This window comes from Trichosurus vulpecula, chromosome 3, assembly GCF_011100635.1.
Source record: "Trichosurus vulpecula isolate mTriVul1 chromosome 3, mTriVul1.pri, whole genome shotgun sequence".
NCBI lineage: Eukaryota > Metazoa > Chordata > Mammalia > Diprotodontia > Phalangeridae > Trichosurus > Trichosurus vulpecula.
In genome coordinates this window covers 67,694,241-67,715,746 of record NC_050575.1, presented here as the reverse complement: position 1 = coordinate 67,715,746, position 21,506 = coordinate 67,694,241, and the positions used below count along the sequence as shown (strand labels likewise).

The following is a 21,506-nucleotide window of genomic DNA, read 5'->3' as shown; positions in this document are numbered from 1 at the left end:
TGCGCCTTTGTATATTACTGATCTCTCTGATTTTTGTTAAATCTCTGAAAATCCTAAGGCTGCTGGAATGCCTGGGGACACCACCAGAGAGGCTGAGGGAGGCTTTCCCTCCACTTGAGCTCTTACCTGAGGGGTCCCCAGCCGCTCTATGAGAGGGACGAGGTGAAGAGGGGCATACTTTGCTTCCAGTCGCTTCATCCGGACTTCTAAGCGTTCCCCTTCTGTTTAGGCAAACAGTGGACAGAAAATAAGAATAAATAATGAACCTAGAGACTCTATCCTGGTGTAATGTCTGGGGAGGCATTTATAAATGGGCTTGGAAGTCAGATTTAAACTCTGATTATTAACCAATGAGTTCCACTTGTGTGTAAAAGGCACGAAAATCCTGAGCTCGATGCTTAGTTGGACCAGAATGGTAAAATTCTCTCTGCTTTTTCATTATCATGCCCTATCCATCCCTTGCTGGGAGTCACCAACTCTTGAATATCAGTCTCAGGTCTGCTCATTTAAGGAAAATTGTCAAGAAAGGCGAGTCCCTTGGGGAATTATTTATTAGAGTCAGCTAGACTCAAGACTAGTCACTTAGCGCAGGCTCTCGTATCCCTCGGGATTTTCTTACCTTTAATGTAGACTCGAGGCAAAATGTTCTGGAATGGAGCAGCATGGAGCAAATCACAGACTTCCTCCTGAGACTGTGGGGAGGAGGGAGAGAGAGTCAGTCATTTTAACCTAAGAATTCTAACGTCCCTGGTGTTCCATGGGGTTGAGCATATGTGAGCGCTGCTTCGCCTGAGGAATCTGAATGCAAGACTCCAAGGACCAACCGTGGTGCTCAGACACTGCCCTTGTTATCTGTTTATCAAGACTTTTTCTGCAACAGCTCTCTAAACCAAGGCACTCAGGCCTTGGCGCCAAGGCCATATGGACCTCTCTGACAGTCTGGTGTAGCCTATGGATTCCTTCTCAGAATAATGCTTTTAAATGCATAAGATTACAAAGGAAATCAATTCTGTTGAAATATAGGGAGTCCCCAAAGTCTTAGTGCAGTTTTAAGCTTTAGTAGCTTTAGTAGCTTAAAACTGCACTAAGACTTTCGGAATGCCCTCCACAGTTTTAAAAATATTAAAAAAAAAACCATTTCACAGATGCCAGGTCAAGAACCGCTGCTCTAGGCAATCCACACGCATTTATTAAGTAATAAGTACAATGTGACAGGTACGGTACAAGATGCTAGGGATAAATGAAACAACCCCTTTTCACAAGAAGCTTACATTCTAGGCAGTGAATTGAAGAGGAATATGGATCTAGCTAATGGTTTTGGGGGTAACACATCTCGGCGTTGGTCCGTTTTGGGAAAAGAGAATTGTCTAGACATCATTGAGACTGATCACAGCTCCTGGACCTGTGTTAACTAGTAGAAAATATTGTTCATTCTTCTAGCTCAGCTATCTGAACAAGTCAGACAAGGAAAGGGGTATGCCACGCCATACTGGACTGATCTTTTGCAAAATTTCAAAGTATACAAAATTGTCTTTTTTTTTCCTTTCAAGACATCCTCCATAAAAATGTAGTACTTAAGCTGGAAGGAAGCTCGGGGGTCATCTAGTCTAAACTGAGGCCCAGAGAAGAGAAATGATGCGCTCCCCCTCCTCACCAGGGTCATATAGCAAGTTAGTAACAGAGTGAGGGCTGGATTCTAGGTCTTCTTCCTCATAATAGCATGGTATTTCTGTTAGGCCACATTGCCTCCCCCTCCTGGGTGCTCCCATTCCCAGGACCCTTTCCTGCGGCTCTACACCAAGACCTTGCCCCCTCAGCTGGAACCCCATGCTTGAGAGCCCCCCCTTCTTCCTCCCTTTTTCCTCCACTTCCTTCATTAGAATTTACCTTTCCTGTGTCTTATCCCTTTAGGACCTTGTTCCATTCAAGGTAACATCCTAGTTAGTCTGTTAGCATTAATTGCAGGCAGCGCAAGGGAAGGTCAAGTGCCTTTATTTTGTTCTACATTCATTCATTCTCAACATAATCCCTCCCAGTGATAATGAGGGTGTTCTAAGGCCATATGCCAAAGAATCCAACAAAGTCCAATGAATATTTACTATCCACCATGTGCAAAGCACTGTGTGAGGCACTAGGGATGATACAAAGACAAAATTGAAATAATCTCTAACTTTACTTGCTACTTGGTTGTTGTTCAGTCTTTCCAGTCATGTCTGACTCTTCATGACCCCTTTTGGAATTTTCTTGGCAAAGATACTGGAGTGGTTTGCCATTTCCTTCTCCAACTCATTTTACAGATGAGGAAACTGAGGCAAACAGGGTTAAGTGACTTGCCAGGGGTTACTCAGCTAGTAAGTGTCTGAAGCCAGATTTGAATTCAGGAAGATGAGCTTTCCTGACTCCAGGCCCAGTACTTTATCCACTGAACCATCTAGCTGTCCCTTTATGTTCTACTTGGGGAATGTAATGTGTTGATAAATAAGGAAATAGAAGCTGTTTGAAGAAGAAAGAAAAGATTAGCAATAGGGGTAGGGTAAGATGTCAGAAAAGACTTCAGAGATAGGAAAGGAAACAGAGCACTAAATTTAACTGAAATGGTGGGTACATGAAAGAGAATAAAATACATATCTGAAAAAGTGGGTAGAAGCCAGACTAGGAAGGACTTTAAATTCCAGACTGAAGAGTTAGTATTTTAGTAGGGAAACACTAAGGTTTTGAGCTAGGGAGTGGCATAATCCTGCCTGTTTTAGAAATATTAATGTGTGTGGGATTAATCAGAGGGAGGAGAAGCTAGGAGCAAGAAAAACAATTGGGAAGTTTTTGCAAAATCCCAGGTGAAAGGTGATGTGAACCTGAACAAGAATAGTGATAGTATGAATGAAAATAAGGGGATGAATGTGAGAGATGTGAAGGCAGAATTGACAAGTGAATGTAAGAAATAGGGGAGAGAGGGAAGAGTCAAGGATGATGCCAAGGCTGAGAACCTTAGGTGTCTGGAAAGAAGGGAGTGGTCTCCATAGCAACAGAGGAAATTGGAGGAGGCATTGGTTTATCAGGGGAAACAGTTAGTTCTACTTGAAGCATGTTAATTTTTAGATACCAAAGAGGCATCTAGGTAGAAGGATCCAGAAGGCAGTTGATGGTTCCAGCCAGTTGATGCCAGTTTAGGAGAGATTAGGGCTGCAAACATAGATGTAAGAGCCATCTGTATAGAGATGATAATTGAACTTATGGCAATAGACAAGAAAGAAATAGAAAAAGAAGAGAAGGCCTAAGATAAAGCCTTGGCATATTAACCACCTGGACATTTCCAACTGTATGTACCACAAGTATTTTGACCTCAACAGGTCCAAAACAGAACTCATCTCCCTCCTCTCTACCCTCCCCTTTCCTGGACTTCTCTATTACTTTTTCAGGGTACAGCCATCCTCCCAGACACCCAGATTTGCAACCTGGGCTTCATTATCTGACTCCTCACTCTTACTCACCAACCTGCAGCCAAATCTTATTATTTCTACACAGGCATCTCCCCATATATTCTTACCACCTCTTTCCTGGAATGTTGCAATAGGCTTTTAATTGGTTGCTTTTCCTCAAATATCTGTTCACTCTAATACATTCTCTACTCAGCTGTCAAAGAGATTTTCCTAAACCATGGGTGTGACCATGTCAGATCCTATACTCACCCATGACACTGCCTCCTTCCTCTTCCATACTCAATAAGTTTATTTGGCATTTAAACCTATATTTCCCACCTTATTTCCACATTTCTCCCCTTTATACACACTACAGTCAAGCCAAAATGGTCTTATTTCTACCACCACCACAATGCCCAATTATGGCATTCTCTTTCCCATATCTGCCATTTCACTGACTGTCCCCTATACCTAGAATATTCTCCCTCCTCACTTTTATCTCTTAGAATATAAGTTTTCCCCAACTGATAAATGGTCAAGGGATATGAACAGGCAGTTTTCAGAGGAAGAAATTAAAGCTATCTATAATCATATGAAAAAAATGCTCTAAATTACTATTGATTAGAGAAATGCAAATCAAAACAACTCTTAAATACCACATCACTCCTATCAGATTGGGTAATATGACAAAACAGGAAAATTATAACTACTGGAGAAGATGTGGGAAAATTGGAATATTAATGCATTGTTGGTGGAGTTGTGAACTGATCCAACCATTCTGAAGAGGATGCAGCAATACCACTCTTTGATGCAGCAATACCACTTCTAGGGTTGTATCCCAAAGAGATCATAAAAATGGGAAAAGAACACACACGTACAAAAACATTTATAGCAGCTCTTTTTGTGGTGGGCAAGAACTGGAAATTAAGGGGATGCCCATCAACTGGGGAATGGCTGAACAAATTGTAGTATATGAACATAATGGAATAATATTGTGCTCTAAGAAATGATAAGCAGGCAGACTTCAGAAAAATCTGAAAAGTCTTATATGAACTGATGCTGAGTGAAGTGAGCAGAACCAGGAGAACATTGTACACAGTTACAGCCATTGCGTGATGACTGACTTTGATAGAGTTAGCTCTTCTCATCAATACAAGGACCTAAACAACTCCAAGAGACTCATGATGGAAAATGCCATCCATATCCGGAGAAAGAAATATGGAGTCTGAATGCAGATCAGAGCATACTATTTGCTCTCTTTTTTGTTTTGTTTTGTTTTTTTAATTTCTCATGGTTCTTCCTATTCGTTCTAATTCTTCTTTACATCATGACTAATGTGAAAATATGTGTAATAAGAGTGTATGTGTAGAGCCTATTTCGGATTGCATGCCATCTTGGGGAAAGGGGAGGGGAGGAAGGTGGAGAAAATTTAAAACTTATGGAAGGGAATGTTGAAAACTAAAAATAAATAAATTAATTTATTAAAACAAAAAAAAATATAAGCTCCTGAAGATCAGGGATAATTTTATTCTCTACATGTGTATCCTCACTAACTAGAACAGTATCCCATACATAGTAGGTGCTTTATAGATGCTTACTGATTGCTAGCTTTCTTTAAAATTTTCTTCAAAACTCAGCTCAAATCTCATCTTCTTTAGGAGTTCTTTCCCTGTTCTTTCAGCTGTAAGTGTCTTCCCTTCTAAGGTTACCTTCCATCTACTCTATATGTATCTGGGTACCTATTTATATATATTTTGTCTCTCCCATTAAGATGTAAGTTCCTTGAGGGCACTATTTTTTGTATTTTTCTTTGTATCTGTAATAAGCACTTAATAAATTATTCTGGATGGATTAATTGATTGGTTAAGAAGTAAGAGGGAGGTGAGAGAATGAGGCATTGAATTAAATGTTTTGTCCCAGGAGACTGACTGTGAAAAGGAGAAAATATGTAGGACAACTGAATAAAGAGATAGCAGGCCTGAGTGAATGTGAAGACGAGAGAAACAGAGGGAATGATAGAAAGGACAAGCTCCCAAAGGAGATGAATCAAGAGCACAAGGAAAAGACTTGGCCTTGTGTAATATCAATTAAGTTGGGACTTTTTTACTGTTTTAGAATGATTAATTTAGTGTCTTTGATTGAGTCTTACTAGGTGCAAAGCCCCAGGCCCAAACCCCTATCTACTAGGTCTAAGCCTATGCAGGCGTGAAGCCCTCAGGGTCCTAAGGGGCGTTGCTAATACCAGAGCCAATAGTAGGAGCCTGAGTTCTGGTCTCTCATGTTTGATGGCTAAAGAGTGTATAAAAAGAAAGAACAGAGCTATTTGCTTAGGGCTCTCACTCTTGGAAGTGTGTTGATGTGGAGACTCTGGGCAGCTGTAGTTAAGAGCCCTCCAGCTTGTAAACCTGGATGTTGGGACTTTGTTAAATCCTGGTAACTATGCATTGAGATTTGAATCAGACAAAGTCTGTCTGTTGATGTATGTAATTTGTTTGTATTTGCTCTGAGGTTCAGGGTGCTGGCTTTTTCCCCTGAACTAAGCGAATGATATTTGTATGTTCGATTAAACTGAGACTGTTAACCCCCTAAAAGTTGCTTTCCTTAGAAAAGCAGATCAAACAAAGGACCTGTGTTGGCAGCTTTCTGTGTGCTGGTTGTTGGTGGGTCTTACACCCCTACAGCAGGTGCTAGCAGATTGTTGCTACACCTTGGCAAAGAGAATAGTCATCCCTTTCATGGCGAGGAGAGCACAATCAGTCAATCACTCTCTCTAACAATCTATCAACAAGCACTTATTTTGCTTGGTACTGTGGGTACAAAGAAATGCAAAAACAATCTCTGTCCTCAAAGAGCTTACATTCCAATGAGGGAGACAAGATGCAAACGACTCTGCACATACAAGAGAAAGACAATATTAATGGGATGTAATCTCATAGGGAAGGCATGAGTAGTAGAGAGGACTGAGAAAAACCTCTTGGAAAAAGTGAGATTTGGGCTAAGTCTTGAAGGAAACCAGAGAAACCAAGAGGTAGAGGTGAGGAGGAAGAGCATCCCAGGCATGAGAGATAGCCAGTGAAAAGGCAGGAGTCAAGAGATGGAGTGTCATTTTAGAGGAACGGCAAGAAGCCTAAGTACATGGAGGAGAATAAAGTACAAAAAGACTAGAGAGGCCAGAAGACACCAGGTTGTGAAGGGCTTTAAAAGCTAAACAGAAGAGTTGATAGTTGATCCTGGAAGCAATAGGGAACCACTGGAGTTTACTGAGTGTGTGTATGTGTGTGTGTGTGTGTGTGTGATTTTGGCAGCTAAGTGGAGGATCACTGGAGTGGAGATAAGAGGTTAGATTTGGGGGGATTATTAAGGGAAGAGGAGAGAAAGGGGGAGCTCAAGGCACAAGACTTTGACTTTCCTCAGCAAAGTGGAAGGTGAAGTGATCTGCTGAGGGAGAGGGAGTGAAAAGTAAATAATTTAGGGGTTCTTTCCCTGTAAGTGAGTAAAATAATTAAGTAAAAAGTGAAAAGTAACTCTCTAAGAGGAGAATGTTTAGAATAGCCCTTGTGAGCAATAAGATAGAGCGAGCTAATCGTACAAACTGCCACAGGCAACTAGGGATCTCAAATTCTACATGACCAAATTAGAACTCATCTTTTTCCCCAGACCTATTCTTCTTTTGAACTTCCTTATTACTGTCTAGGGTACTACTACATCCTTCTGGTCACCTAGGTTCTTAACATCGCTGTCCTCCTCAACTCCCCACTCTCTCTCATTTTAGTTGTTGTTCAGTCATTTCAGTCATGTCCGACTCTTCTTGGCCTCATCTGGGGTTTTCTTGGCAGAGATACTGGAGTAGCTTACCATTTCCTTCTCCAACTCATTTTTACAGATGAGGAAACTGAGGCAAGCAGGGTTAAGTGACTTGCCCAGGGTTACACAGCTTGTAGGTGTCTGAGGCCGGACTGATGAATCTCTATCCACTGTGTCACCTAGCTGCCCCACTATTTCTCATTACTTGTATCTAATTAGTTGCTAAATCTGGTAGATTCTATCTCTATGACAGCTCTTGAACATGTAACCTCTCTACCTGTACAGCCGCCACGCTAGTTCAGGCCCTCATCACCTTTTGCCTAGATTATGTCTCGCTAGATTATAATATGTCTCCTAAATTGCACACCCTGCTCCAAACTTCTCCCTTCTCCAATCCAGCCTCTATGAAGCTGCCAAAGTGATTTTCTTTAAACTCAGTCTGATTAAGTCACTTCCCTGCCTGCGCTAAATAAATTCCAGGTTTTTTTTAGTATCTCTAGGATTAAACATAAATACTTCTAAAATTTCAATCTGTTCATCATTCTATCCCTTCCTAATTTTCTTCTTACATATTAGTCCCCTCCAAGAGCTCTGATTTCTCCATATTGTCCTACATACTATCTCACACACATGCACATGCATACGTGCACACACACACACACACACACACACACACACGTGCATATGCGCGCGCGCACGCGCACACACACACACACACACACTTCATTACTTTATACTCTGTCTGTGCCTTTGCACTGGACGGCCTCCATATCCTCTTCATCTCTGCCTCTGGACATCTCTGATTTCTTTAGAGACAGGGTTCAAGTGCCAGCTTCTACATGACACTTTTTTTTAGCTGCTAGGGCCCTCTCTCCCCAAGCCACTTTGTGTCTATTGTATCTATTATGCTGACACTTTCTTACATTCATGCTATTTTTGAGATTAGAATGTAACTCCTTAGGGTCAAGGCCTATTTCATCTTTAGCTTGGCATTCCCAATACGTAGTGGAATGCTTGGCATGTAGCAAGTACTTAAGAAATGCTCATTTACTGATTGGCTGCATCATTGAAGAACCTCTTCCCTATTATCTGCCATGGTATTTGCAACTTCACCATTAGGGATGCATTCCTTTCGGGATCTCCTCAATATCATGTTAAACTACAAATATGCCTGCCTTTCTGAGACGGTGAGTCCTTATAGTCATCTAGGCAGGTAGGTGGTACACTGGATAGAGCACTGCGCCTGGCATCAGGAAAATCTGGCTTGAAATCTAGCCTCAGACACTTAGCGGGACAAGTCACGACCTCTGCTTGCCGTGGTCTGCTCATCTGTAAAGTGCAGACAATAATAGCATCCACTGCCAGGGTTGTTGGCACCGTACCTGGCATATAGTAAGTTGCTATGTAAATGTTATTACGATTATTAGATATTGATGCCTCAGCTAGGATTAATTTACTGATACTTTTTTTTAACATGACAGCTAGCTGTGTTGTTTTAAAGACCCTTCTCATGCTATTATTCTATATTCTAAGCCCCTTCTAGGTCTAACCTTCTATGTTCTAAGGTCCCTTACAGCTCTGACAAGACTTTTACCAAATCCTGCTCATTAAGAGAGAGGGGAGTAGGAGCATAATAGGTTACTGGGTGGGATCTGGAGCGAATTTAAAGTGAATGCAAGTCTGAACCTCTTAAGAAGAAGAGTCTGGGCTTCTCTTCATTTCTCTCTCAAAATCACAGTGATTCTTAACATTTTTAATGCCAGCTTCCTCCATTCATAGTCCCATTCCATTGGAATATCCTTTGATTAAACATAGAATCTGAGTTAGGTGGAATCTTAAGAGTTTCTAGTCCAACCACCTACCAGAATCACAGGATATCAGAGCTGGAAATAACTTTGGAGGTCGTCTAGTCCAACAGGTCCCTGAACAGGAATCTCTTGTATAGCAGAGAGCAATTAGAACAATTCCTCTTTGAATGGTACTCACTGTACTTGGACATTTTCAGAGGTAAGAATTCCCTCCCTCATGAAGATGCAGCCCATTTCCATTTTTTTAACATGGGTTAGTTGGCAGAAAGCTCTTATGTTGAGCTGAAGTTTATCCTCCTATAACTTTCAGAAAAGAGATAGTGTGGAACAGTGGAGGGAGAGCTGTCCTAGGAGTCAGGGAGATGCATTGGCTGTGACAAAGTCCCTTAATATCACAGTGCTTGTGTCCAGAGGTGTCAAACTCAAACAGAAACAGGAGCCACTAATCTCTACATAAGGATCACTATGGGCTGCAAGCTGACTTAATTTTTAAATGTAATATTATCTGTTTTATAGTATTTTTATTTATTTCGTTAAATGTTTCTCAACTATATTTTAATCTGGTTCTTCCAAACTAAGAAGTATTGTGGGCCAGTGTGGCCTGCAGGCCACATCGTTAGAGGACTCTTTGTTGTTGTTGTGTTCAACTCTTTATATTTTACTTATAAAATTTATAAATTTTCTTTATTTATATTTATTTACCCTATTTGGGGCTTTCCTTGGCAAAGATATTAGAGTGCTATTTCCTCCTCCAGCTCATTTTTACAAATGAAGAACTGAGGCAAACAGGGTCAGGGTCAGCTAGTAAGTGTCTGAGGCCAGATTTGAACTCTTGAAGATGAGTCTTCCTAATTCCAGGCCCAGTGCTCTATACACTGAGCCTCCTAGCTGCCCCTCGATGACTCTGCCTTAGGCAACTGTAAAACTGTAAGTTGAAGGAAAAGTATTGACCTGCACCAGTAGAAAGAATTTCATCATATGAAGTAAATCATGGTCCACTCTTTATCCCTGTAATTTCCACCACCTAGTTTTAGTTCTGTTTCTAGGCCAAGCAGAACTGCCATAGTATCCTAAGATTTGGAGGTCCTTTGATTCCAAATCTGGAGCTCTTTCTGCTACGTTATGTAAATAACTTCATGTGTCTGATGATTGCTGTCCACGCCCCTTAAATCTTTTTGCTAAGATTTCCAAAGTCCTCTACCCGCTAATCTGAGAAGTGATTGGACCCTGGATCGGCTTCTCATTTCTTTCTGTCACATGCTACCGAAGGCGTGGAAAAAGATGAGAAATGTGAATTTCCTAATAAGTCGTGCCTTAACATCCTCCAGGAAAGTTTGGGCATTGTTTGCACATATATTTATTACATATTGGATGGGTTAGACACATTATATCACTATGCAAGAAATATTTGTTTGTTTGTAGTTCATTAGTTTGGGACTTCTGTCAGTGATTTAAAATTAGGAAGGAAGACAGAAGAGTTATCCTTACTCCCCAGCTCTGCACAGACACAAAAGTTTCCATACAGGGATTAACAAACTTTCATTTTAAGTGCCAATTTCTAATTACTCTCCTCCCCCTCTTGTGTTTCTCTAGTCATCATCCTCTTAAAAGTTGGACCTTGAAGGCTCCTAATAGATTTTTCTTCCATAGACCAATGTCTGGGCCTCAAAGGAACTAAAACGCAGCAGCATTTCCTTCTGACTTCTGGCTTTGCTGTCTTAGTGGGGCTGTTTCTCAGTACAATTGCAGATTTTCAAAGGCTTAGATGAAACACTTTGTAAAATAAGAACCTTGGGAAGGAACCTTCCCTCCGGCCCTCAGATAAAGAACATTGTTGTACAATGACAGATGGTTTGGAACTGGGGGGCCTATGTTTGAATTCCAGCTATGTTCCAGTCTGTATGATCTTGGGAAAGTTACTTTATCAAGAAACAATGAATATGAGGATTTGAAAGACACATGGGAAGCTCCCTATGCACTGAGGAAGAGTATCAGAACCGGGAGAACAGTAAACACAATGACAACAGTAACACACATGAAAACAACCCTAACAAACAGAATTCTTACTATCACGGTATCTAGTTATTATAATGTCTAATTTTAGTTTTAGATAATTGACGAAGCATACATCCCTCCTCAGTAGAGGACAGAGGGTTATTGGTTTTTTCATGTTGTCTGTCTGATGTATTGGTTCTATTGGGTGAGAGTGATAAATCGGGAAGTAGCGGTGGCATAAAAACAGAAAAGATCAATAAAACATTTAAAAGAAAGGGACAACATCTCTGAGCCTCAGTTTTCTAACCTATAAATGGACTAGATCAGGGCTGGGGAACCTGTGGCCTCCAGGCCACATATGGACTACACTTGAGGACCACATGTGGCCTCGAGGCAGCAGGTTCCCCACCCAGGGACTAGATAATTTCTAAGGTTTTCTAGCTCTGATGTTCTTAAATTCTGTACCTAGCTTGTCCTTCAGGATTAATTACTTGTTGCCAATCTTCTCCCCCAATGAAGTCACGATCATTCAGTAAGTCTATTTATGATAACCTTATTATGAGCAACTGATTTCCCTTTCCTTATCCAAGATTCTAGAGGAAATATTCACAGCAGCTCCTACTGATTTTCCCTTGCCTTGCCTTCCCCTCACCTCCCACCTAAAATCCCTTCTTGCTCTCAGTTGAAATTCTGTTCCTTTTTCAAAACACAATTCAAACCCAAATCTGAGGTTTTCCTGAATACTTCAACACACAGAATTCTCTTCTTTCTTCAGACTCCCAAATTCTTGTTTTTTCTCTTAATTTTGGCATTAATCTAGGTGCCAGAGGCAGCATTGACTAGTAGACAGAAAGCTGGCCTTAGGAGATGTGACCTCACAGCCTACTTCTGCTGCTTAATGGCTGTGTCACCCTGGGCAAATCACAACATCTCGGTGCCCCAGGCAACCGTATAATACTGTAAGTTATACTGAAGGTGCCGGCCTACCTTGCTAGAGGATGTTCCTCCCTGGAAACTCCCTGCACTGATGAAATCACAGGTTTGGTCAATACACAAAAAAAATCATACATTATTTTTCAATTACGCATGTCTTGTCTTTATGAGGAGATTGCTCCATCAGTGATTTAAACACCTTTTCTCTCTCAAAAGTACCTAGAGCTCCTAGCATAGGACTCAGAACAATAAATACTTGAATTAATATTCATTTGAAGACTGAATAATACATTGCTGAGTGTCATCAATAAGGGGCGCTGTTTACCAGGGCCAGGGTATCTTGTCAACTTTCATTGTTTCACTCAGTTACTTTAATAACATTAGCAGGTCCCCTGATAGAGTGCCTGGAGTCAGGAAGATATGAGTTTCTTTTTTTTTTTTTTGGAAGGGGGAAGGCAGGTCGATTGGGGTTAAGTGACTTGCCCAAGGTCACACAGCTAGTAAGTGTGTCAAGTGTCTGAGGTTGCATTTGACCTCAGGTCCTCCTGACTCCAGGCCCGGTGGTCTACTCACTATGCCACCTAGCTACCTCCAAGATCTGAGTTTAAATCCAGCTTCAGACACTTACTAGCTGTGTGACCCTGGACAAGTCACTTAACCTTGTTTGTCTCAGTTTTCTCATCTGTAAAATGAGCTGGAGAAGGAAATGGCAAACCACTCCAGTATCCCTGCCAAGAAAACCCCAATTGGGGTCAGAAAGAGTCAGACATGACTGAGACAACTGAACAACAACAGTAACAAGACCTGGATTGATTGCAGGGTGAGTCATCAAATCTCAAGCCAATCCAGGGTACCCAGGAGAGGAATGTAGGATAAGCCTGGGACACTGAAAGTACATGCTGAAACAGAGATGCCCCAGATAATATGCAAAAACATTATTTGGGTTGGGGGTGGGGGAATCTCTTCAGGACAACCAGGCTTCCAGATAGACAATTCCTAAGGACTGAGAGAGAGGATTGCCCTTAGAGCTTGGCTACATCTTGTTAGTTCGGGTGAAAGGGAGGAAATGCCCACATTTTCATCATTTTTGTTCTGCCTGGCATACTCTTTCAGCAGAGGTGATCATCTGCTTTCCACTGGGGTTTCTGCTGGATACCTAACGGCAGAAGCTAAATCCATGCATTTGACTGCGCAGATTTCCTCCTGGGAAGAGAGCAGGTTGGCTTAAAATATTTTTAGCATTCAATTGTAGTGGGCTAATTTGAGATCCCATTTATTGAAATGCTAAGCATTTGTATGGCAAGCCTGTATTTACCCCCTCATGTACCATGCCTAGTACAGCATGCACAGACCAGCATTCAACTGCTTTTAGATTCGGATTTTTCACCTGAATGCTATTGACGAGTCTTCTGTGGGCTAAACTGTCCTTTGTTCTTTTTCATTTATTTTGGTCGATCCTTATGACATTTTGGGAAATTCAATGCATTTTTGTTTTGTTTTAGCCATTTTTTTCTCTCTTACCCCACTCCCCAAATGAAAAAGGAATTAAAAAACAATGCAATAAAGCATTGTAAGCAAAATAAACCCCCACATTATGTCCACCCCCCACCCAAATCCAGCACCCCCCTCCAAAAAAACCCAAAACAAAAGATTTGGGATTTTTGTTATTCTTTATGCTCCTTCATTCTGTGAATAATTCCTTCTTACAGATTCAACCCCAAGCTCTGCAGCTGGTGACTCTTGTCTATATAAGGCAAAGTTTCTTGACTTGGACTCTGTGAACATTTTTTTAAAAGAAATAGTTTGTTAACTATACTTCAGTGTAGCTGCTTTCACTGCAGGGTTGGCCACCAGATGATGAACTTTTTGGCCACAACAACACAGCCAATCAAAAAGAATTTATTTAGCACCTACTGTGTGATTATAAGCACCTGTTGTTGTTTGTCCTTCATTTCAAAGAGGACCAATGATATCACAGGTGATGTCATGACTTGCATATGGAGTGGATTTAGGTGAGGCAGAGTTGCACAAAGCCATGAGCTTCACTCTCTCTTCCAGGATCACTGAAGTCCAGTGGCAAGGAAAAAGTCAAAATGACTGCCCATGGCCCAGGATGCAGGGGATGACCTTGTGGTCTTTGATGTGTGACCAAGCTCTAAGTGCTCCACAGTACTCCTTCAGCCACCTTCATGGCCACTGGAACAAATTGTTCTCATCTGCTCATTCTGTTGGGGGAAGTTTTCTTATGCTTGGGATAACATCCCCCCAACTCACTGATGGGTTTGAGGCCTACTGGTAACCCTCAACCTCATTTGGCCTGTCTAGCCTCAGACACTTACTACCTGTGTGACTGGGCAGGTCACTTAAACCCATTTGCCTCAGTTTCCTCATCTGTGGTTGCTGTGCTTTATAAACACCTACATTGTGCTGGGCTGTGGGATGCAGGCTTCTTGAGGTCAGAAACTATCCGTTTCCCTTTCTTTATATCCCCAGCAGTTCGCACAATGTCCTGCACCTAGTACACACTTAATAAATGCTTGTTAACTGGCTTACTGTGATACAAAGAAAAAATAAAAAAAATTCCGCCTACAAAGATCTTATATTCTAGCAGGGTAGACAACACATGTGCATGTAAGTATATTAAAAATGTTCACAAAAAAATTCAAGATAATTTTGTGGGTGGAATCTAGCTTCATGTGGTGCTTTGAAGGAAACTATGGTTTTTAAGATGTGGAGGTGAGGAGGGAGCACATTCCAGGCTTGGGGGTAGGGACAACCTGTGCAAAAGTGTAAAGAAAAGGATGGAGGGATGTGTATAGGGAACAGGAACAGAAGCTCTGTTTGGCTGGACCCTTCACTGTTTCTCTAATACATGCTTCATCCTCATAAAGTGCTGGGCCCAGAGTCAGCAACACTCAAGTTTAAATCCAACCTTAGGCACTCATGAACTGTGTGATTCTGGGCAAATCACTTGAACTGTTTGCCTCAGTTTCCTCATCTGTAAAATGGGGATAGGGCAGCTAGGTGGCACAGCGAATAGAGTGCTGGTCCTGGAGTCAGAAAGACACGTATTTATATGAGTTCAAATCTGGACTTAGACACTGACTGATTCTAGGTAAGTAACTTGACCCTGTTTGCCTCAGTTTCCTCATCTGTAAAATGACTTGGAGAAGGAAATGGGGTCACAAAGAGTCACACATGACTGAAAAATGCCTGAAAGATAACGAAATGGGGATAGTGATACCACCTACCTCCCAGATCAAATGGAAATACTTGTTAAGTACTTAGCACAGCACCTGACACACAGCAGGCACCATATGTTAGCCGATGCTAGCTGACTTCATAACATTAGTCTTTCTAAAATATTAGTGGAATTATGCAATCCCTTTAAACACTGCTCATCATTGTACAGTGTCCTGAACTTTTTCAGATAGTCTACAATCTTTTATCATTCCACTTCCTCAGATTCTTCTTCTACTCCTCCCTGGCAAGAACCTTCTACTCTAGCTGCGCTGCTGATCTCTTGAGGCAAACATATGTTCATTCTTTCTCCCTTTCCTGGGAAGCCCTTCCCTCTCCCCTATGCCTATTCGAATTCTAACTAGAATAAAAGTCTCACCTCCCCAACAAGGCCTTCCTTAAGCATTCCAACCCCCAGGGATATCTTTCTTCTCCAAGGGGAATGTATTTTATTACGTTGCCTTGAATTACTATTTGTTTTATGTGTAATGTTTGTCTTGTCTTCAAACATCCCTATCACCTGTTCCCAAATGCACCCTCCTGATGATACTGCATCCCCAGCTTTCAATCTCTGGTTGCCCTTTCACTCACACCGCTGGCTCATTGGTCCTGGTCTGGGAGTTAAAAGACTTCTTGCTCTCTATTGTCACATCTAGACTCTCCTTTTACCACAGTCACTCAGGAACATCCTTCTTTGAGATCCACGCTATTCGTGTTTATTCAGATCCTGGCATCTATTGACCTTCTCCACCCATCCCTGATTAGAATAATCTTCTTCCTTTCTCAATTGGTTTAGTGTATGTATATATGGAGTATACAGGGTGTGCAGAAAGACTAGCACCTCTGGTGTGAGGGCTTGCTGAGCCCTTTTAAGGGCTGCTCATTCACTTTTGATGTCCACCTGATTCACCCAACTCTCATCTGTGGCTCCAAGAAGCTGTAGCATGTGCAGTGGCCACACCCCAATAAAACAGTCTTGGCAAATGCTCTAAACCAGGCTGAGGGCAATTCACAGGCTTCAAACCCATTAGTGAGTTAGGGGGATATCTACCCCAGGCATGCTCTGGTGGAATGGGTGGATGGGAACCATTTGTTCCAGCAGCCATGAAGGTGGCTGAAGCAAGTGCTGGGGAGCGCTTTGAACTTGGTCAGGCATAGAAGATGCCATGGTCATCCACGGCATCCCAGCCATCGCCAGTCATCCTGACTTTTGTCTTGCCACTGGACTTGAAGACTCAGGAAGAGAGTGAGGCTGATATTGCAAGTCAAGATATCACCCATGATGTTATTAGTCCTCTTTGAAAATGAAGGCCAGCAACAACAACAATTTAGTTTCTGACCCACAGTCTAGTCTTTCTCTTTACCCCAACTCCTGCTCAATATACCTATTAATACTCTCTCAAATACTCTAATTTCCCAGTTCCTTCATCTACTCAGTTCTCTTGACCCACTCCACTACTCTATCTGAGCTACATGGAGGTGGTCATAAATATCCCTGATCTTGGGTGTTCCACTTCTACAGTCATGACTTCTGTAATTCCTTTATCTGATTATAATCTTCTATCATTCCAGCTTTCCCTCTGCCTGATAGCCCCTACAGCTCTTCATCCGCACTGACCTCCAACCCCTCTATCTTTCACTTTTTTGTCAGTCTATCACTGCTCCTCTTTTCCCTATCTCAGCCCCTCGGTGAATCAGTTCAACTCTCGTTATCTTCTACTCTCAAGTCCTTTGCCTCTTTATCCTAGATATGACTTGCCAAACTTCCTCTTTGGCTTACTCCCAGCATCTACTGCCTTCACTCCCATTCACGTGCTGCTCAATGGACCTGTAGAAGATCATGAAACCATGCTGAATGGGTCCATCACAAATTTACATTACATAACCTCAACTGGGCCCTCACTGTGGCAAGGTAATCCTTTGATACTGTCTTAATCAATTGCATGTCCTATTCACCACAGCTATAATTCCAAATCCTTTTTCCTCCCCCTACCCTCTTAGCTGAAGACCTTGCCTAAAACTCTGCCTAGTAAGTGAAGCCATCTGCAAGAGTTACTTAGCATAGCAACAGACTAACTACAAGTAATTGAGTTTCAAGAAATATTTGTTTTATTGATAGGAGGACAGATTGAAGGCTAGATTTAATTGGTTTTTTGTTTGAGATTGAGTCTGTTCTTTGCTGAGGCTGGAAATGAAGTGGCCATTCATGAGCCTGCTGACCTGGGTTAGTTTGCACCTCCTTAGATGGCGTGGCAGTCCCCTGCTCCCAAGACTCAGTCCAGTGGTGCCAGATTTAGTGCAAACAAAGGACAGAGATGTGATCTCCTTTCCTATCCCCTGAACTAAACCTGAACCTATTTTTGCTAAAACTATCCAGTCGCAAGTTGGCACCCAACATTAGCTCCTGCAAATCTAAGTTGCTGAGCAACAGATCTGGGTGGGATAAAAGTCTCTCTCAGTGGATCAAGGACCTAACATGAAGACTCTACTTTTCCCTATAGGTAAAAGGATCTAGCAAGTCTCGAGTTGCAAATACTACTTGAAAAACCTTAGATGCCCAATGCCAGCTTTCTGGATCATAAACATTCCCAGCATCTGGTGGCTTTCCTTACTGCTGTTATATATAGGGCAGCCTACTTTTTGCCACTTAGAGTTAGCTGGCATGTGTTGCAAACACATATTAGATCTGTGACACTTTGAATTCTGCTGGAAATGTCCCATGGCTAGGGAGTTGGGAACCAACTCCATTTATTATAAATCACTGGAATGCAAAATCACCAAAATGATAGACTGGAAAAAAATAAAATTAAATCCATGTCTTAATTAAAATGAGAGTCATTTCTTCTTTTCTCATACTATATTGAAAGAGAAGTCAAATGACAGAAAACTGAAACTACCTAGATGGTGATACTGAGGGGGCGCCCTTGTCTCCAAAGGCTACCTGCTGGCAAGCCAGAGAGAAATGCACATCTGGATGGGAAACTAAGACACTAAATCATAACACTAAGACACTAAATCATTTGTAGCATCTTAGGCCACGTAGATTCCTTCTTTCTTCATGGAAATGTTTCATAAGGCCAGGAAGAAGTAGGCACCTGGGCTGACAAATGTTTTCTCTCCCAAAATGTCTCACAAGGCTATCTATTACATGGTATAGAGGAAAAGGGCCTCAGTCCTGGAATCAGGAGATGTGGGCGTCAAATCTCTAATACTTACTAGTTGTGTGATCCTTAGCTGTCACCTGCCAATGCAGATCAGTAATTTAGGTATAACAATTTGGTTAGGAGTAACCAAACTGTAGTCACTTGGTTGTTACAGACTTAGGTGACTGGGACACTGAAAAGCTAAGTGATTTGTTCACAGTCACATAGTGAGGATGAGTCAGGGGCAGGCTTGACCCCAGGGACTTCTTGATTCCAAGGCCACCCGCCATCTACCTCCATCACCAATTCCATGCTGCCTCTCAATACATATAAATATTGATCATTATTACTCCCTAGGGCCTTGCTGGTCTGCTCGACTAATCCCTATTAAAGTATTATCTCACTTGCTCTCCCAAGGGAAAAGCCTTCCCAATCCAAATGAATGAATGTCCATAAATAACAGGCACTCCTGACTGGGCAGCATCTAACCATTCTGCCTATGGGTGAGTCTGCTGCTGGGTCAAGTTCATCTTGACTGTGTGGCGCTTCCACCAAAGACACTTTCTGCCAAACCATCTGGACTTGAAGCCGTCTCTCTTGAAATAAATTCAGAAGGAAAGGCACCCTTGTGTGTCTTTTAAAAGGAAAACCAACCAACCAATCATCCTTAAGGAAAGGGGCTCAGAGACAGAGAAACTAAAGGCAGAAAGATCACATCATGGCCCGCTATTTCAGGGTGACACATGGCAGACCTTATGACCTCATCTCTTAGAAGGGTCTGGAAAGAAGCCTCTATGATGCCTTTCTAAATAGGGCTTGGGGGCATGAAGGATTTAATTTGCTTTTCCATACTCCAAAGTTTGTATTATCTTGAAGTAAATCAAATGGAAGGTTGGAATGATAATGGATGCTGAATTGTGACTTGGCACTTGCCCTTACAAATTCAAGCCACCCAAAAAAAGCAAACCAACAAACCCCAAACCTAAGTTAGGAGTAGCTCTGGGGCATATACAATGGGGAACAAATCCTCCAAAGAGAAATAAATATCTGGATTAAAAAAAAACATAATGTCTTTACTTTCCTTATCCTCCCCTCCCTCTGCTTGTAAACTTCCTGCTGCTTCTACTTACATCACCATTCCCTCCCCCCAAAATAACTTGATGAGGTTTTAAAATTGGGCCTAAGTAGTACCTCTAAGAAAAAAATAATCAACCCAAAACTCAACACCTAAAGAGACTCTCGTTTATCAGCCACACACTTAAATACTTGCTAAATGAATGAAAGTGGTCAGAAAATATTTTTGTGAACGGAAAGGACTGTATCAAAGCTAGCACTCTCATTGAGCACAACACTCAACGATTCCATATGAAAATCGATATTAGGCATTAAGAGAGACTAACGGAAACTTCTCCCTGATAACAGGATAAATTATAAAGGTCAAATGCTAGGTTAATGCTCGAGAGGACAATCAAAAGCACATTTTTCTGTCAGAGAAAAAAAATCAAACTTCTACTACCAAATACCCGAATGCCCCTAATACACCCGAAACCCTCCTACTCTGTAACCATAATCACACAATCTATAATCAATGAGCAATCAATATGGGGGTGCCAATGATTTACCTGGTTTGCCAACAAGATTTAAGCCTCACTATTGCCAGATCTGAGCTGAACTGCATTTTGTCAAAGGCCAGAGTAAAGAATGGGTACAATGTACATCTTTGGGGGAGAAAAATGCTTGTTTAGACAGAACATAATTAAAATAAATTTAAGAATTATCTTCCCTCTCAGTGGTGGGATCTGTTCCCTCATCTGATCTTATAGCATGTGGTGCTCCTACATAAGTGCAGAATCACAGCATTTTAGAGTTGGAAGCTCACTCAACCGATAGCTAGAAGGAATCCATCGTAGAACCTACTCAACAAATCACCGAGTTGCTCTCTCCTTGAAAACCTTCAGTGGAGGAGGAGGCAACCCCACGGACTCATGGTGCAGTAGAAAGAGAGCTGAATCGGGATTCACAGGATCTGCGTTTGAGTGCGGATTCTGTCACTAACTGCCCCCAGGGATGGGGGTGGGCAATTCTCTTAATTTGAATCAAGGGATTTGAGAGATGGAAGGAACATCAGCAGTCACCTTGTAGAACTCATACCTGAAAGAATTCTCTCCTACAACACAATTTACCAGTGGCTGTCGAGTTTCTGCTTGAAGACTTCCAAAGAGTCCAGTGGCCTTCTTCCCCTTCCTTACACAAGACACTATGTCCCCTGACTGCATTTTCACTGGATGGTGCCCACATGTGGGATGCTCTCTCTCTTTGTCTCTGTCTCTGGCTCCTAGCTTCCCTGACTTTTTTCTCAGATAAACTCCCACCTTTTGCAAGAAACCTTTCCTAGTTTCCCTTAATGCTAATGCCTTTCTTCTAAGATTATCTCCAATCTTCCCTGTGTAAATATCTAGTTTGTACAGTTATTTATATGTCTTTTTCCTTAGATTGTAAACTCCTTGAGAGTATGTAAGGGTTTTGCCTTTTTTTGGGGGGGAGGTGTTCCTGGCACTTAACAGAGTCCCTAACTCACAGTAGGTGCTTAATAAATGCTTGTTGACTTGATTTGACTGCCATTTCTGGAAAGCTGTAATTGTTAGGAAGTTTTTCTTGACATTAGGCTTAAATTTGCTTCTTTGAAACTTTTACACAATGTTTCTCTGGGGCCAAACAGAACAGACTAATCTCTTTTCAACATAACAATGTTTTAAATATTTGAACAGAGCTATGATGTCCCCCCTAAGTCTTCTCTCTTCCATGCTAAACAGGCCCTTCAAGATAAAATGAATAAAGGACTCCTGGATCATGTAATCAACAGGATGGGGGAGCAGACATTTTCTCTAACTCCTCAGGACCTCTCAAACTTCTCTAAAACAGAAATTGTACATCAAAGATAAAACAACTTCAGCTGTCTCTATGGTTTAGGACACCTAGAACCCAAAAGAACTTAAAAAATTCATAATAAAATGAGCTAGTCTAGCTGACTTCTAAGGTTTCTTCCACCTCTAGAGCTATGATCCTGTAAGCTGAAGCAGCCCGTTTCATTTTTGGACACTTTGTTAGAAAAGTTTTCCTTGAGTCTTCTCCAGGCTAAACATTCTCTATTTAACCTACCTTTAATA

At 41.7% G+C, this 21,506-nt stretch overlaps 1 protein-coding gene across 1 annotated transcript in view; it reads right to left on the bottom strand.

Moving 5' to 3' along the window:
- CYFIP2 (cytoplasmic FMR1 interacting protein 2) overlaps positions 1 to 21,506 on the bottom strand; it is a 144,306-nt gene that overhangs the window by 13,837 nt on the left and 108,963 nt on the right. Inside the window, exons 27-28 of the mRNA XM_036749549.1 lie at positions 620 to 692; positions 127 to 221 (exon numbers count right to left, since the gene is read on the bottom strand). Of these exons, the coding sequence (XP_036605444.1) occupies positions 127 to 221; positions 620 to 692 (168 nt within the window). The remainder of the gene's footprint in view (positions 1 to 126; positions 222 to 619; positions 693 to 21,506) is intronic.